General features: G+C 45.0%; 2 protein-coding genes across 2 annotated transcripts; both read left to right on the forward strand.

The window, feature by feature from the left end:
• Positions 1-351: 351 nt before the first annotated feature.
• LOC124663728 (cyclin-F2-2-like) lies at positions 352-1482 on the forward strand. Its single transcript, XM_047201401.1, has 2 exons — positions 352-486; positions 553-1482. Exons 1-2 carry the CDS (start codon positions 352-354, stop codon positions 1480-1482), a joined length of 1065 nt encoding a protein of 354 aa, XP_047057357.1.
• A 2345-nt stretch (positions 1483-3827) lies between these two features.
• LOC124663729 lies at positions 3828-14769 on the forward strand. Its single transcript, XM_047201402.1, has 3 exons — positions 3828-4657; positions 11329-11974; positions 14764-14769. Exons 1-3 carry the CDS (start codon positions 3828-3830, stop codon positions 14767-14769), a joined length of 1482 nt encoding a protein of 493 aa, XP_047057358.1.
• The last annotated feature ends 3888 nt before the right edge of the window (positions 14770-18657 follow it).

Consider the following 18657-nt stretch of genomic DNA (forward strand, 5'->3'; position numbering starts at 1 on the left):
TGGAAAGTTGGAAAGTTGGAACCACGATTGTCTTATTCTCTCTCCACTTTCCTAAAATTGCCCTCTACTTCGGTGAAGAACAAAACGCGTCGCGGCTAGTTCGAATCGTTCCCGGTTTCGAGACAGTGAGAGATCCCGTTAGCGCCACGGAAAAGATCGAGACCGGCACGCGCCTCGTACAGCCAATCTTACTCCACGAACACAAGTCGGATTCGCCGCCGGTCGCCGGAGGATATATAGCGTTGCCACAACGACCATCTCTCCTTGCCCTGCCTCCTCGAACCAACACCAGCAGAAAAGAATCCATCTACCATCCCTAGCTCTCGATCGGCGACGATGATGCAGCACGCCATGGATCCCTGGGCCTTTGCTCGCCCTCCGCCACCCGGCTTCGGGTTCTCCTGCGCTCGCCAGCCAGTCGCCGACTTGTCCGCCCGTCTTCGACCTCCACCCCCTGGCTTCGTATTCTCCTGCGTTCGGCAGCCCGTCGCCGACAGCTTGCCCGCCCGTCTTCGAACTCCGCCCCCCAGTATCAAATTCCCCTGCGCCCAGCTGGCCGTCGACGACGTGCCCGCCCGTGTTCGACCACCGCCTCCCGGCTTCTCCCGTCTTTGCAAGAAGGTGCTCCCGCCATCGCCCCGCGAGATCCCCGTGCCGCTGAAGTTCTCAAAGCGCGCGGCACCACCGGTATCCACAACCGTCTCCGACAAGCCCTCCGCGAAGCGCCAGCGGCTGTGCTCCGACTACGAAGACGACATCGAAGCCAACCTCCGGCGGACGGAGCGGAACCCCGAGGAGCGGCCGCGGCCGGACTACATGAAGACGGTGCAGCAGGGCCGGGTGAGCCCGTCGGACCGCGCCCGCCTCGTCGGATGGATGGACGCGTTCGTCCGGCACCACGACCTCGTCGACGGCACGCTCCACCACGCCGTCGCCTACGTCGACCGGGTCCTATCCGTGCGAGCCATGAACATGCATACCGACTACGAGCTCCGCCTCCTGGGTGCCGCGGCCGTCTTCGTGGCCGCCAAGTACGAGGACGGCTGGCGCACCATGCCGAAGCTGGACCCCGACAAGATCGTCAGCTATGGCAGGTTCGCCTCGAGAAAGGAAGTGCTCGATATGGAGCGCCACATGGTGGCGGCGCTCGGGTACCAGCTGGGCGGCCCCACGGCGCACACCTTCGTCAGCCGCTTCACCAAGCACGCACAAGAAGGAGAGGAGGACCTGAAGAAGATCCAGCGCATGGCGCATCACCTCGCGGACGAGTCGCTGCGAAACTACGCGTGCCTCGGTTACCTGCCGTCCGTCCTGGCGTCGTCTGCAATCTTGCTGGCGAGGTCTGCGCTGAACCCGCCGGACGTACCGGCGTGGAGCACGGAGATGCAGGAGCTCACGGGGTACAACGTCATGAACTTGGCCGGATGCCTGCATGCTATGCACAGCTTCTCCCAGTCGCTGTTATGTGACCCCTATTGCTGATCATCGAGGACATGCAGTAGAATCGCGTGGAAGTTAATGTTCATGTGTATGCATCTGAAGTATTCAGGGTAGTATAGTGTTTTTGTGGAGAACAGTCAGACAGATTGATATGGATTTGGTGTAAATTGCTGCGAGTATTGTATCTCCCTGTGAATTGAACTGTGATCGACCGCATTGAACATGCACATTGATAAGGATTGTACAATCTTGTGGAAGTTGTTTGTAATGTTTAGGCATATGCACCTGAAGTCAATGCATGGATTGCCTCACTTTTTTCATCCATTTACACTAGCTTTTATGTTCAGAAGAATAGCCAAACTGATTGATGGATTTGGTGTAAATTGTTGGGACAGTATTGTGTCCCTCTATGAATCGAAGGCTTTCATTTGGCGTAACTCTTTAGATCAGACGTCCGATCATTCAATTCTGTCGGAATAGACGAGAAACGTTGATTTCTTGCACCATCGGACGACTTACCCTTTCAGCTATATTCGTTACTAGAAAAGTCCAGCTCAAGTATATAGTTTGGCAAAAGTGCTCGTGCGTTGCACCGGGAATAGCAAAAATTCTCACGCGCCACTGAATCATCTATAATGATATTTCTCCTATTTGTCATCATCGACAAAGGTTATCACATTTTCTTCTATTCATGACAAACATTTCTAATAACAATAAGATGAGGTTGTGAGGCTCTAGTTGCACTGAATTGTAATACCGCATATGGTTGTCGCCACCACCCCTATTAATATAAACTTGTTGCATACGACATTCCGCATTGTAATTCTACGGACTTTGTACGATGCCTTGCAACACCGGTGTCCCATCTACATTTGGTGTTGCGGAACAAATGTCGCTAATTAGAAAAGCAGAGATCGAGAGATTTAAAATTGTATTTTTAACATTATCACTACATAAATTTCGGCTCAAACTTGTTTGACCGGCCTAACTGAATTCCCAATAGGGATACATGAAATCCCGACATAGTGATGTTAGTGATGAGGACATCCCTACTACACTACTACCTTCGTCATTGCAAGATGAAGACGATGTTGCTGTGAAGCTCAAGTCCAATGAAGTCAGAATTGGACCAATTACAAGAGCTCGTGCGAAGCTACTCAAACAACAGGTGAACTTGTTCCTAAGTGATACTTTCATCGATAAGAATTTTATACTGCCTAAATCCTATTATTTATGTATGATCAGGTATGAAGAGGGAGCAAGCATCGCACGAGGAGAAGAAGAGCAGCTGGACGTGAAGCTGGACATGGAGCTGGACATGAAGCTGGACATGAAGACATCCCATAGAAGCGCGAGGGAGGAGAGGGAGGCATGCGCGAGGGAGGAAGACGTAGCTGTCCAGGACGGTGCCAGGCCCGGTCCGACCGGCCGCCACGCCGGCCGACCCGGTCACAGGCCCGGTCCAACCGGCTCCCACGCCGGGAGCGCCCGGTTCCGACCGGCTTCTACGCTCGTGCCATCCGGGCGGGTGTACTGAGCCACACGTCCTGCACCCGGTGACCACCCGGTGCCAGGCCCGGTTTCAACCGGCCTGACCTGGTCCCAGACCCGGTCGACCGGCCCCTGATCCAGCCGTGTCCGAGTCTGTCTCGACCAGATCCAATCTGGGTCAGTTTTCTATGTATCTTTTCGACTCCTGGTCGTCCTGAACCCCTATATAAGTGCCCAGGACACCCCCAAATTAGGTTTAGACCACATTTAAGATAAACCCTAGTTCATAGTTGATTGCTTTGCAACTCTATCGAATTTCTACACCATATTGCATTGATTTGGTGTAGACCCTGAAAGTCTTGTGTGATTTGCTGTTCCATTGGGAATTAGACGGCTGCAACATACCGCTTCGTGGTCGGCGGCTACATGCGCAAGTGTGTGGAGTTGCGAATATCTTGCAGGGTTGAGAGCTGTTGTATTGGCGACAGGGACCAATCGAGTGACTTTGTTGCGTCATACAATTTATCATCCACTTCATCATCGTGTTATCTGCGTTGTGTTCATCCCGTGATCATCATCACTACCGTGCTTACTGAGAAGATCGGGCCACCCCTTATCATCTTGTGACAATATTTTATTCACCACCTCAGTTTGACCATCAGTTTGGGCTATGTGGTTTGATTTTTTTGAATCATCGCTTTTGTCAACATGTGATCCGCATAATTAGAACATATTTTAAAGTGATATATATATCCATAACAAATGCACTACTTTTGATACTATACAATGAGAAAGAGAACAATAATATGCTAAATAAAAAAGAGCAATGAAGAAATTAATTAAAGCAGAAACCTGGGTATCGAGCCAACGTAAAAAACACAGCCACTCTTATAGAGATGAAACCCAAACGATCCTCGTTGGGGCGTAACCCTCTTAGCGACGCGCCACATCGGAACCCGGATGTGTTGTCAAATGGGAAAGGGCCGGGCCGCCACCCCCTTGGTGGCGCGCCGTATCTTGATCTGGATACAGTGATAAGTGAGCAAGGGTTGGGTCGCTGCATCCTTAGTGGCGCGCTGCACCGACGCCCTGGTGTAGTGAAAAATGAGCAAGGGTCTCCGCATTTGACTCGACGAGTGCGGAGGGTAAGGAAGTTAGCCGAGTCTAGGAGGATACGCTTAGGTAGCTGGGACGTAGGGTCCCTGACAGGTAAGTTACGGGAGTTAGTTGATACGACGGTGAGGAGGCGTGTTGATGTCCTATGTGTCCAAGAGACCAAATGGAAGGGACAGAAGGCGAAGGAGGTGGAGGATACCGGTTTCAAGTTGTGGTACATGGGGACAACTTCAAACAAAAATGGAGTAGACATCTTGGTCAATAAGAGCCTCAGGGATGGAGTTGTGGACGTCAAGAGGCAAGGGGACCGGATGATCCTTGTCAAGCTGGTTGTTGGGGACTTAGTCCTCAATGTTATCAGCGCGTATGCCCCACAAGTAGGCCACAATGAGAGCACCAAGAGGGAGTTTTGGGAAGGCCTGGAGGACTTGGTTAGGAGGGTACCTATTGGTGAGAAGCTCTTCATAGGAGGAGACCTCAATGGCCATGTGTGTACATCTAACACAGGTTTTGAAAGGGTGCATGGGGGCTTTGGCAATGGCATCAGGAACCAAGAAGGAGAAAACGTCCTGAGCTTCGCTCTAGCCTATGACATGGTCGTAGCTAACTGATGGCGTGTATTTCACACGTTCGTTGGGCAACCCCAAGAGGAAGGTATGATGCGCACAGCAGCAAGTTTTCCCTCAGAAAGAAACCAAGGTTTATCGAACCAGGAGGAGCCAAGAAGCACGTTGAAGGTTGATGGCGGCGGGATGTAGTGCGGCGCAACACCGGGGATTCCGGCGCCAACGTGGAACCTGCACAACACAACCAAACTACTTTGCCCCAACGAAACGAGTGAGGTTGTCAATCTCACCGGCTTGCTTGTAACAAAGGATTAACCGTATTGTGTGGAAGATGATTGTTTGCAGAAAACGGTAGAACAAGTATTGCGAGTAGATTGTATTTCGAGTAAAGAGAATTGGACCGGGGTCCACAGTTCACTAGAGGTGTCTCTCCCATAAGACGAACAGACATGTTGGGTGAACAAATTACAGTTGGGCAATTGACAAATAAAGAGAGCATGACAATGCACATACATATCATGATGAGTATAGTGAGATTTAATTGGGCATTACGACAAAGTACATAGACCGCCATCCAACTGCATCTATGCCTAAAAAGTCCACCTTGAGGTTATCATCCGAACCCCCTCCAGTATTAAGTTGCAAGCAACAGACAATTGCATTAAGTATGGTGCGTAATGTAATCAACAACTACATCCTTAGACATAGCATCAATGTTTTATCCCTAGTGGCAACAAGCACAACACAACCTTAGAACTTTCACGTCATCTGTCCCAGTGTCAATGCGGGCATGAACCCACTATCGAGCATAAGTACTCCCTCTTGGAGTTACAAGCATCTACTTGGCCGGAGCATCTACTAGTAACGGAGAGCATGCAAGATCATAAACAACACATAAGCATAACTTTGATAATCAACATAACAAGTATTCTCTATTCATCGGATCCCAACAAACGCAACATATAGAATTACATATAGATGATCTTGATCATGATAGGCAGCTCACAAGATCCGACAATGATAGCACAATGGGGAGAAGACAACCATCTAGCTACTGCTATGGACCCATAGTCCAGGGGTAGACTACTCACACATCACACCGGAGGCGACCATGGCGGCGTAGAGTCCTCCGGGAGATGAATCCCCTCTCCGGCAGGGTGCCGGAGGCGATCTCCGAGATCCCCCGAGATGGGATCGGCGGCGACGGCGTCTCGGTAATGTTTTCCGTATCGTGGCTCTCGGTATCGGGGGTTTCGTCACGGAGGCTATTTGTAGGCGGAAGGGCAAGTCGAGAGGCGGCACGGGGGGCCCACACCACGGGGCCGCGCGGCCAAGGGGGGCCGCGCCGCCCTAGGGTTTGGCCACCCCGTGGCCCCTCTTCGTCTCGTCTTCGGTCTTCCGGAAGCTTCGTGAGAAAATAGGCCTCCGGGCTTTTATTTCGTCCAATTCCGAGAATATTTCTTTACTAGGATTTCTGAAACCAAAAACAGCAGAAAACAGCAATTGGCACTTCGGCATCTTGTTAATAGGTTAGTTCCAGAAAATGCACGAATATGATATAAAGTGTGCATAAAACATGTAGATAACATCAATAATGTGGCATGGAACACAAGAAATTATCGATACGTTGGAGACGTATCAGCATCCCCAAGCTTAGTTCTGCTCGTCCCGGGCAGGTAAAACGATAACAAAGATAATTTCTGGAGTGACATGCCATCATAATCTTGATCATACTATTTGTAAAGCATATGTAGTGAGTGCAGCGATCAAAACAATGTGTATGACATGAGTAAACAAGTGAATCATAAAGCAAAGACTTTTCATGAATAGCACTTCAAGACAAGCATCAATAAGTCTTGCATAAGAGTTAACTCATAAAGCAATAATTCAAAGTAAAGGTATTGAAGCAACACAAAAGAAGATTAAGTTTCAGCGGTTGCTTTCAACTTGTAACATGTATATCTCATGGATATTGTCAACATAGAGTAATATAATAAGTGCAATAAGCAAGTATGTAGGAATCAATGCACGAGTTCACACAAGTGTTTGCTTCTTGAGGTGGAGAGAAATAGGTGAACTGACTCAACATTGAAAGTAAAAGAATGGTCCTCATAGAGGAAAAGCATCGATTGCTATATTTGTGCTAGAGCTTTGATTTTGAAAACATGAAACAATTTTGTCAACGGTAGTAATAGAGCATATGCATCATGTAAATTATATCTTATAAGTTGCAAGCCTCACGCATAGTGTACTAATAGTGCTCGCACCTTGTCCTAATTAGCTTGGACTACCTGGATTATCACCGCAATACATATGCTTTCACCAAGTTTCACAAAGGGGTACCTCTATGCCGCCTGTACAAAGGTCTAAGGAGAAAGCTCGCATTTGGATTTCTCGCTTTTGATTATTCTCAACTTAGACATCCATACCGGGACAACATAGACAACAGATAATGGACTCCTCTTTTAATGCTTTAAGCATTCAACAACAATTAATTCTTTTCTCATTAGAGATTTGAGGATGTTTGTCCAAAACTGAAACTTCCACCATGGAACATGGCTTTAGTTAGCGGCCCAATGTTCTTCTCTCACAATATGCATGCTCAAACCATTCAACTCAGTGTAGATCGCCCTTACTTCGGACAAGACGAACATGCATAGCAACTCACATGAAATTCAACAATGAGTTGATGGCGTTCCCCAGTAAACATGGTTATCGCACAACAAGCAACTTAATAAGAGATAAAGTGCATAATTACATATTCAATACCACAATAGTTTTTAAGCTATTTGTCCCATGAGCTATATATTGCAAAGGTGAATGATGGAATTTTAAAGGTAGCACTCAAGCAATTTACTTTGGAATGGCTGGAAAATACCATGTAGTAGGTATGTATGGTGGACACAAATGGCATAGTGGTTGGCTCAAGTATTTTGGATGCATGAGAAGTATTCCCTCTCGATACAAGGTTTAGGCTAGCAAGGCTTGTTAGAAACAAACACAAGGATGAACCGGTGCAGCAAAACTCACATAAAAGACATATTGAAAACATTATAAAACTCTACACCGTCTTCCTTGTTGTTCAAACTCAATACTAGAAATTATCTAGACCTTAGAGAAACCAATTATGCAAACCAAATTTTAGCATGCTCTATGTATTTCTTCATTAATGGGTGCAAAGCATATGATGCAAGAGCTTAAACATGAGCACAACAATTGCCAAGTATCACATTACCAAAGACATTATAGCAATTACTACATGTATCATTTTCCAATTCCAACCATATAACAATTTAACGAAGGAGAAACTTCGCCATGAATACTATGAGTAGAAACCAAGGACATATTTGTCCATATGCTACAGTGGAGCGTGTATCTCTCCCACAAAGTGAATGCTAGGATCCATTTTATTCAAACAAAACAAAAACAAAAACAAACCGACGCTCCAAGAAAAAGCACATAAGATGTGATGGAATAAAAATATAGTTTCAGGGGAGGAACCTGATAATTTGTTGATGAAGAAGGGGATGCCTTGGGCATCCCCAAGCTTAGACGCTTGAGTCTTCTTGATATATGCAGGGGTGAACCACCGGGTGCATCCCCAAGCTTAGAGCTTTCACTCTCCTTGATCATGTTGCATCATACTCCTCTCTTGATCCTTGAAAACTTCCTCCACACCAAACTCGAAACAACTCATTAGAGGGTTAGTGCACAATATAAATTGACATATTCAGAGGTGACACAATCATTCTTAACACTTCTGGACATTGCATAATGCTACTGGACATTAGTGGATCAAAGAAATTCATCCAACATAGCAAAAGAGGCAATGCGAAATAAAAGGCAGAATCTGTCAAAACAGAACAGTTCGTATTGACGAATTTTAAAATGGCACCAGACTTGCTCAAATGAAAATGCTCAAATTGAATGAAAGTTGCGTACATATCTGAGGATCATGCACGTAAATTGGCATAATTTTCTGAGCTTCCTGCAGGGCAGTGGGCTCAGATTCGTGACAGCAAAGAAATCTGGAACTGCGCAGTAATCCAAATCTAGTACTTACTTTTCTATCAACGGCTTAACTTGGCACAACAAAACTCAAAACTAAGATAAGGAGAGGTTGCTACAGTAGTAAACAACTTCCAAGACACAAATATAAAACAAAGTACTGTAGTAAAAACACATGGGTTATCTCCCAAGAAGTTCTTTCTTTATAGCCATTAAGATGGGCTCAGCAGTTTTAATGATGCACTCGCAAGAAATAGTAGTTGAAGCAAAAGAGAGCATCAAGAGGCAAATTCAAAACACATTTAAGTCTAACATGCTTCCTATGCATAGGAATCTTGTAAATAAACAAGTTCATGAAGAGCAAAGTGACAAGCATAGGAAGATAAAACAAGTGTAGCTTCAAAAATTTCAGCACATAGAGAGGTGTTTTAGTAACATGAAAATTTCTACAACCATATTTTCCTCTCTCATAATAACTTTCAGTAGCATCATGAGCAAACTCAACAATGTAACTATCACATAAAGCATTCTTATCATGAGTCTCATGCATAAAATTATTACTCTCCACATAGGCATAGTCAATTTTATTAGTAATAGTGGGAGCAAATTCAACAAAGTAGCTATCATTATATATAGGAGGCATATTGTAATCAAAAAAGAAAATTTTCTCCTCAATGCTTGGGGGACTAAAAAGATCATGCTCATCAGGGCCAGCTTCCCCAAGCTTAGAATTTTCCATAGCATTAGCAACAATGGTGTTCAAAGCATCCATAGTAATAACATTCCCATTAGCATGCATATAAAGTTCCATGGGTTTTTTAATTCTTTCTTCAAACACATCATGTCCTAATTCAAGATAAAGTTCATAAAGATCTCTCATATTTTTGTTGTTTTCCATTATGCTTAACTAGTGAAATAAAAACATGCATGATATTAAGTAAAGTAAAACAAGTAACTAATTTTTTTGTATTTTGATTTAGTGCAGCAAACAAAGTAGTAAATAAAATAAAGCAAGACAAAAACAAAGTAAAGAGATTGAGAAGTGGAGACTCCCTTGCAGCGTGTCTTGATCTCCCCGGCAACGGCGCCGGAAAAGAGCTTGATGGCGTGTATTTCACACGTTCGTTGGGCAACCCCAAGAGGAAGGTATGATGCGCACAGCGAGCAAGTTTTCCCTCGTAAAGAAACCAAGGTTTATCGAACCAGGAGGAGCCAAGAAGCACGTTGAAGGTTGATGGCGGCGGGATGTAGTGCGGCGCAACACCAGGGATTCCGGCGCCAACGTGGAACCTCGCACAACACAACCAAACTACTTTGCCCCAACGAAACAGGTGAGGTTGTCAATCTCACCGGCTTGCTCGTAACAAAGGATTAACCGTATTGTGTGGAAGATGATTGTTTGCGAGAAAACAGTAGAACAAGTATTGCAGTAGATTGTATTTCGAGTAAAGAGAATTGGACCGGGGTCCACGAGTTCACTAGAGGTGTCTCTCCCATAAGACGAACGAGCATGTTGGGTGAACAAATTACGGTTGGGCAATTGACAAATAAAGAGAGCATGACAATGCACATACATATCATGATGAGTATAGTGAGATTTAATTGGGCATTACGACAAAGTACATAGACCGCCATCCAATCGCATCTATGCCTAAAAAGTCCACCTTCGAGTTATCATCCGAACCCCTCCAGTATTAAGTTGCAAGCAACGAGACAATTGCATTAAGTATGGTGCGTAATGTAATCAACAACTACATCCTTAGACATAGCATCAATGTTTTATCCCTAGTGGCAACAGCACAACACAACCTTAGAACTTTCGTCATCTGTCCCAGTGTCAATGCGAGGCATGAACCCACTATCGAGCATAAGTACTCCCTCTTGGAGTTACAAGCATCTACTTGGCCGAGCATCTACTAGTAACGGAGAGCATGCAAGATCATAAACAACACATAAGCATAACTTTGATAATCAACATAACAAGTATTCTCTATTCATCGGATCCCAACAAACGCAACATATAGAATTACATATAGATGATCTTGATCATGATAGGCAGCTCACAAGATCCGACAATGATAGCACAATGGGGAGAAGACAACCATCTAGCTACTGCTATGGACCCATAGTCTAGGGGTAGACTACTCACACATCACACCGGAGGCGACCATGGCGGCGTAGAGTCCTCCGGGAGATGAATCCCCTCTCCGGCGGGGTGCCGGAGGCGATCTCCGGGATCCCCCGATATGGGATCGGCGGCGACGGCGTCTCGGTAATGTTTTCCGTATCGTGGCTCTCGGTGTGGGGGTTTCGTCACGGAGGCTATTTGTAGGCGGAAGGGCAAGTCGAGAGGCGGCACGGGGGCCCACACCATAGGGCCGCGCGGCCAAGGGGGGGGCCGCGCCGCCCTAGGGTTTGGCCACCCCGTGGCCCCTCTTCGTCTCGTCTTCGGTCTTCTGGAAGCTTCGTGAGAAAATAGGCCTCTGGGCTTTTATTTCGTCCAATTCCGAGAATATTTCTTTACTAGGATTTCGAAACCAAAAACAGCGAGAAAACAGACAGTCGGCACTTCGGCATCTTGTTAATAGGTTAGTTCCAGAAAATGCACGAATATGATATAAAGTGTGCATAAAACATGTAGATAACATCAATAATGTGGCATGGAACACAAGAAATTATCGATACGTTGGAGACGTATCACTAACACCCTCTTTAGGAAGAGAGAATCACATCTAGAAACGTTCAGTAGTGGTCTACACTCTAGCCAGATTGATTTTGTCCTCTCTAGAAGAGAAGACAGACGCACCTGCATTGATTGTAAGGTGATACCTGGAGAGAGTGTTGCCCCTCAACATAAGCTGGTGGTTGCTGACTTTCGCTTTAGGATCCGTGTCCAGCGGGGTAAGCGCGCCAAAGTCGCTAGAACAAAGTGGTGGAAGCTCAAGGGTGAGGCATCCCATGCTTTCAGGGAGAGGGTTATTAAGGAGGGCCCTTGGGAGGAAGGAGGCGATGCAAACATGATGTGGACGAGTATGGCGACCTGCTTGCGAAAGGTCGCTGTAGAGGAGTTTGGGGTGACTAAGGGAAGTAGAAGGGAAGCTAAGGATACATGGTGGTGGAACGATGAGGTCCAGAAGGTTATTAGGGAGAAGAAGGACTATTTCAGATGCCTATATCTGGACCGGAGTGCAGCTAACATGGAGAAGTACAAGGTGGCGAAGAAGGCTGCAAAGCGGGCGGTGAGTGAAGCAAGGGGTCGGGCGTATGAGGACCTCTACCAACGTTTAAACACGAAGGAAGGCGAAAGGGACATCTATAAGATGGCCAAGTTTAGGGAGAGCAAAACGAGGGATGTCAACGAAATCAAATGCATCAAGGACGAAGAGGATCAGCTTCTTGTGAAGGATGAGGCGATCAAGCGTAGATGGTGGGAGTACTTTGACAACCTTTACAATGGAGAGGTTGAGAGCTCTACCATTGAGCTAGACGACTCCTTTGATGATACCAACATGTGATTTGTGCGACGTATCCAGGAGTCTGAGGTTAAGGAGGCGTTAAGGAGGATAAAGGAGGCAAGGCAATGGGTCCTGATGGTATCCCCATCGAGGCGTGGAGAGGCCTTGGAGACGTAGCGATAGTATGGCTAACTAAGCTTTTGAACCTCATTTTTCGGTCAAACAAGATGCCCGAAGAATGGAGGCGGAGTATTTTAGTACCAATCTTCAAGAACAAGGGGGATGTTCAAAGTTGTACTAATTACCGTGGAATCAAGCTGATGAGCCATACTATGAAGCTATGGGAGAGAGTCATTGAGCACCGCTTAAGAAGGTTGACAAGCGTGACCAAAAACCAATTTGGTTTCATGCCTGGGAGGTCTACCATGGAAACCATCTTCTTGGTACGACAACTGATGGAGAGATACATGGAGCAAAAGAAGGACCTTCATATGGTGTTCATTGATTTGGAGAAGGCCTATGATAAGATACCTCGGAATGTCATGTGGTGGGCCTTGGAGAAACACAAAGTCCCAATAAAGTACATTACCCTCATCAAGGATATGTATGATAATGTTGTGACAAGTGTTCGAACAAATGATGGCGACACTGATGACTTTCCAATTAGAATAGGGCTACACCAAGGGTCAGCTTTGAGCCCTTATCTTTTTGATTTGGTGACGGATGAGGTCACAAGGGATATACAAGGATATATCCCATGGTGTATGCTCTTTGCGGATGATGTGGTTCTAGTCGATGATAGCCGAACGGGGGTTAATAGAAAGTTAGAGTTGTGGAGGTGAACTCTAGAATCGAAAGGTTTTAGGCTTAGTAGAACTAAAACTGAATACATGAGGTGCAGTTTCAGTTCTACTAGTCACGAGGAGGGAGAGGTTAGCCTTGATGGGCAGGCGGTACCGAAGAGAGACACTTTTCGATATTTGGGGTCCATGTTGCAGAAGGATGGCTATATCGACGAAGATGTGGGCCACCGAATCAAGGATGGTTGGATGAAGTGGCGCCAAGCTTCTAGCGTACTCTGTGACAAGAGAGTGCCACAAAAGCTAAAAGGCAGGTTTTATAGGACAGCTATCTGACCTGCGATGTTGTATAGCGCGGAGTGTTGGCCAACGAAGAGACGACATATCCAACAGTTAAGTGTAGCAGAGATGTGCATGTTGATATGGATATGTGGCCACACAAGAAAGGATCGGGTACGGAATGACGATACGGGAGCGAGTTGGGGTAGCACCGATTGAAGAGAAGCTGGTCCAACATCGTCTCATATGGTTTGGACATATCCAACGGAGGCCTCCGGAAGCGTCAGTGCATAGCGGACGGATAAAGCGTGCTGAGAATGTTAAGAGGGGTCATGGTAGACCAAACTTGACATGGGACGAGTCCGTTAAGAGAGACCTGAAGGTTTGGAATATTGACAAAGATTTAGCCATGGACAGGGGTGCGTGGAAGTTAGCTATCCACGTTCCGTAACCATGACTTGGCTTCGAGATCTTATGGATTTCAACTCTAGCCTACCCCAACTTGTTTGGGACTGAAAGGCTTGGTTTTTGTTGTTGTAGAAACCTGGGTATCGAGGTTCTTCCATCAAGTATCAGATTGTAAACAAAATTTGTAGGATGTATTATGTTTTTTTCCAACCAGTGATCAGGATGAATTATTGCAAGAAAATAGAAACATGAGAAAATACATGTTCAAGAATTCATTCTGCAGTTCCCTTCACACACTGGTAAAAAAAGGGGCTTTAGTCCCGGTTGGTAACGGGGTTTAGTCCCGGTTACGCAACCGGGACTAATTATGCGAGACTAAAGGTCCCCCTTTAGTCGCGGTTGCTTACGAACTGCGACTAAAGGCCCATCCACGTGGGCGGCAGGCACTTGTCGGGGCGGAGGACCTTTAGTCGCGGTTGGCCAGACCAACCGGGACTAAAGGTCTCCGCAGGTTTAGGGTTTTTACCCCCCTAAATCTGGTTTCTTTTTGTTGTGTTTCATTTCTTTTATATTTTATTTTGTGTTTCATTTTAATTTCAAAGAAGTTTCAGTACACATATTCTACGCTACTATATACACGATACATGTTGATGCATATGAATATACAATTTCAAACAAGTTTGAAATTTCGAACAAGAAAAATTCAAGAGGAATATATAATATTCAGTATCGGGTGACCATATACAACTTCAAATAAGTTTCCATATACAATTTATCGCATTAGAAGTTCTTCGTCCTCGTAATAGTGTTCTCCAGAGGATGGAGGACTTCCCTCATCAAAAATCCTGCCAATTCATCTTGAATTGGTCGGAAGCGAGCTTCTGGATTAAGATTCTTCCGCAAGTCATTCCTCCGCAAGTTGATATCCTGAGCACTCCGCTCAGAGGTGTATCCCCGGATGAACTCACAAACATAGTATCCACATAGATTGGTCCCCGGTGGCTGATTATCCACATTAGCTAACCTTATAAATGTTAGCTCATCTTTGAATTCACCGGTTATGTCATCTTTGAACCGTTTCCAAACCCTACAGCGCAAAGAAATTAAATGAACAAGGGATTTATTAGTTACTTGATATCAGGAAATGAAGGAAAGAGGCCGATATAGTGCGCAAATGATTGAAAGTAATTACTTTTGCAGCATTAATCTTATGTCGATCCAATGATTTGGTTCCATATTCGGAGAGTCCATGACGAGAACTCTGGAGTTGTCAAATTCAATTATTAGCAGAATCCAGTGGAACCCGTGGACACGTTACATGCACAGTCATGCATAACCGATTAGACATAACATGCATTTAGTAAACAAAAGATAATGTGCACAAGACAGAAACACTCACCCAAAATGGTAAGGAAATAGAATTTGACTTTTGAGTTCCTTCTTTGTAAGAAACCGATACAAGTCTTTTGCCATGTCTTGGGGATACCTTTCTAACACATATCCATTAATGATATGTGGGTCAATGAATCCAACATCAAGGATGTTCTTTCTTTTGCATTCCCCAAGCTTCATTCTGCATAATAGCGTACACAAAAATATAGTTAGGACAATATAGTGCAGGCAATGAACGATATGAGGTGGAGATTTAATTATAGAAATAAATCACTTACAGAATGTAGCAACTCGGGATAGATTTGTCGAGCTCGCGCAGATTGAACAACTGGAATAATTCACTCGTATGAACTTGTACATGGTACTGTTTGAAGTGATGCTCCTCTCTAACTTCCACATAAATATATTCTTTGCCGGCCTTATTTTTTTATGAAATCCTTGTACCAGCGTAGCAGACTTCTCATATGTGTTGGTAGACTCGCTTCCTGCGCAGGCTCGACGAGAGGCCCATTCGGCATATATGTAAATGCCACCTCACTTATTGGCGCATCCTCAAGGTCTAACAATGCACGAAGAGTCATACCGAACTCTCCCGCTCTTTCTTTGGACGCCGTTACAGTCATTCCCTGTGCGCAAGCAGCTGCTAGGATAGCGGGGTCCAATAGTTCCATTTCCTTATCCATATCGGCTCTGAAGGACGACGTAACAGAAGCACCTGCTTCCACTTTGAGCGGGGGGATCAATTGTCTTTTCTATTCTATTCCCCGAGCTGGGAAACTTGTTTCCCGCATTTTTTACTACTTGCTACTTTCTTCTCCGTCGCCGCCATGGCTTCATCCAATAATGCTACTTGCCTACGAAATTCACGTCCATAGTCGTATTGCTGATTCTGCGAGGTTTGGGACGGTGTCATCAAAAAATCCTTAGCCCACTTCTTTTGCTTCTCAGTATATACCAGCTTGGGATCACGCTCTTTTTTTGCCTTGACTTCCGCCTTTCATTTCTCATGGTGAGCCGCCGCAGCCACGTCGGTTTCCTCAACAGTAAGTTCCCAAGGTCTCGGGAGGAGAGGCTTCATTGATGGCATTGGTACCCTTGTGGTCTTAGGTACATAAGGCTCCGGGTTAATTGTGGGGCCCCGGACTTACCAGTCCAGAACTCCTGTTAGGCATACAATTTCACGATCCCAAAATCATTCCATCGTGAATACATAACCGAATTGATATCAGATTACATCATCCATTACAGTACCGAATTACAGATATTACGGAAGTCTTACATCATAGGCCATCAAGGCCGAAGTTCAACAAACAGCAGCGGAATTTATTCGACTTCAAACAGCGGTGGAACCCAAGTCAGGCCTTTACCCTACAGGCGGCTGACTGGGAGAGCGTCCTAGTTCGCGTCTTCGGCGTCGTAGTCTTCTTCTTCGTAGTACTCCTCTTCAAAGTCTGGCCAAGTAAATAGCCAGGACAACAATGCCAATGAGTACGTTTGAATGTACTCGCAAACCACCTTAGAGAGAAATAAAGGATATGCAATATGGCAGTAGCAAGGAACAGGCACTAACTAAGGCGACAAGGAGCGAGAGAGAGTTTCTCTCGAGAATAAGATATCTTTATAACTTTGTTGAAAATCTTTTTGAAAACAATTGTCATTTTAAAGACTAATAGGTAAGGGTGACCCAATTTATTTTCCCGGCCCTCGAAATGGCCAAAACAACTGTACCACTTTCCACCGTACCTCTCAGGTACATTTCCTCCAGTCCCACTGGCATTTTCCTGTACCTTCCCGGTACTTTTCAAAATCTTTTCTTTGAAAACATTTGTAAAACAAAAACTCTTCAGCGTAGGTATCATGCCTTCCCAACCGTCCATGACCGCGGACGCGGCTATTCGAATAGTTTTCACTCTGCGAGAGGTTGTACACTTTCACCATAAGATCCGATAAATCCGCCGGGATCATCCCTGGTTCACCAAGCGTCAAAACGCGAGGTTCGGATAACCGATCGCAGTTTTTCGCTTGCTCGCCTTAGCCTAAGACATGCCGAATGAGATGTACCTCCCAACACCAGAGTCCGGGATGCCGTTTACCCAGGAGTTGCAAAGTCCCCGGCACACCCGACCCTCCGAATGCCGTTCAACCACTAGGCATCTTTCAATGGGAGCTCATAAGTTGTACCCCGCGTACCGAACAGGCAAATGGGTTGCGTCCCTTCTCATGGGAAGAACCCCGGTCGAAGCGTCCATGGTCGGACTGCCACTACACTTGCAGGACTCAGTCTAAGGCGAGACAAACTACTGCACTACGCCCCGTGCCCACTTTGGGGTAATATGGTTGCACTGTCTAATTGGTCAGGTTAAGTACCCAAGGAACCGAAGTTTTCGAAAACCTTTTTATGTCCACTTTATTCCAGCAAAAATCACTTTTGCAAATCAGCTCTTCATTTTCAAACTCCCACTTGGGCAGGGCTACCCCATTCCAAGGTTTTCGAAAAACATCTTTCTAGGAAAACATTTTCCAAAACTTTTTCACAAGGGCTCCCAACCTATAGTCTACCTTTTCTTGAAAATCGGCGACAAGGATGATAAGGTGATAAGCACCATATCACTATTAAGATGGGGATCAGTAGGTTCCAATGAGGTTTGCACCCTAAGGGTGGATTAATTAAAACTCCGGTGGCGCTAACCACCGACAATAATAAATGAAAAACATGCACTTTGCAAAACCTGGAATAATGCAAGAACAAGGTATATGTAGGATCAGAGATGCATCAAAAGGTGGCTTGCCTTGATCAGCAAAGTGCCCCTGGTCTTCCTCTTCGGTTCCTCCAAAGTCTCCTTCTCCTCCGTTTCCGGCGGCGTTCGAATCTAGCGTCGCAAAAAGAAAAACAACAAGCAATACCCAATCAACAAACCACACCAGAATAATTCACATAAAAATTTGGTAAAATCACAGTATGTAAAGGTTTACTAATGCAAGCTAACGAAAGTGGTTTCACCCATTTATTATTTTTAAAACAAAAGATATGATTTTTGCAATTCCAGAAATGACTTAGGAACCATTTAAATGGTCTAAATCTTTCGTATGTCATAAAAATGCATGCAGCATACCTACTGAAAGCTAATAACATGTAGAGTACACATGCACAAGAATCACATGCAAATAATCTTTTAAATGACCTAGGTAAATCAACTAAGGCAGAAACCAGAGTATACAAACAACAAGGCACACCAGCATCAGAGCATCACCAACCAACACCAAGCATACCCCTGGATAAGTGAGACTAAATGTGAACTAACCCCACTGGTTTGGTATTTTTCTGAATTGTAAATGATTTTATAAAAACCAAATACTGAAAAGATATACTGTTTAAGTAATTAAATTCTTGAAAATAAACTATCACTCGTAAAAATATTTCCTTTGGCACAAAATTACCCTATAGATATATCTACCATTAGCACTTGGGTTTGTTTCAAAATAATTATTATTTTTCAAATTAAAAATCATTTACTAGCTCTCTAGAAAGATCTTGTTTTCTAAAACAATTCAAATACAGGAAGCTCCTACATGTGGGGCTAGTGCCAAAATAAATCTACTTAAATCTACTTTACATCAAAATTAACTTCATGCAGAAAGGTTTTATAAATCTTACACAATAATTAAAATACACAATCAGATACATTTTAGGTTTCTATTTCT

The sequence above is a fragment of the Lolium rigidum genome, chromosome 6, assembly GCF_022539505.1.
Source record: "Lolium rigidum isolate FL_2022 chromosome 6, APGP_CSIRO_Lrig_0.1, whole genome shotgun sequence".
In the NCBI taxonomy this organism is placed as follows: Eukaryota; Viridiplantae; Streptophyta; class Magnoliopsida; order Poales; family Poaceae; genus Lolium; species Lolium rigidum.

Bases quoted from the DNA above. Each gene is read 5' to 3' on its own strand.
- LOC124663728 (XM_047201401.1), top strand. From the start codon at position 352: ATGGATCCCTGGGCCTTTGCTCGCCCTCCGCCACCCGGCTTCGGGTTC. The intron at 487-552 runs GTCGCCGACAGC...CCCTGCGCCCAG, and splicing joins TCTCCTGCGTTCGGCAGCCC to CTGGCCGTCGACGACGTGCC.
- LOC124663729 (XM_047201402.1), top strand. From the start codon at position 3,828: ATGAAACCCAAACGATCCTCGTTGGGGCGTAACCCTCTTAGCGACGCG. The intron at 4,658-11,328 runs ATGGCGTGTATT...TATCACTAACAC, and splicing joins GACATGGTCGTAGCTAACTG to CCTCTTTAGGAAGAGAGAAT.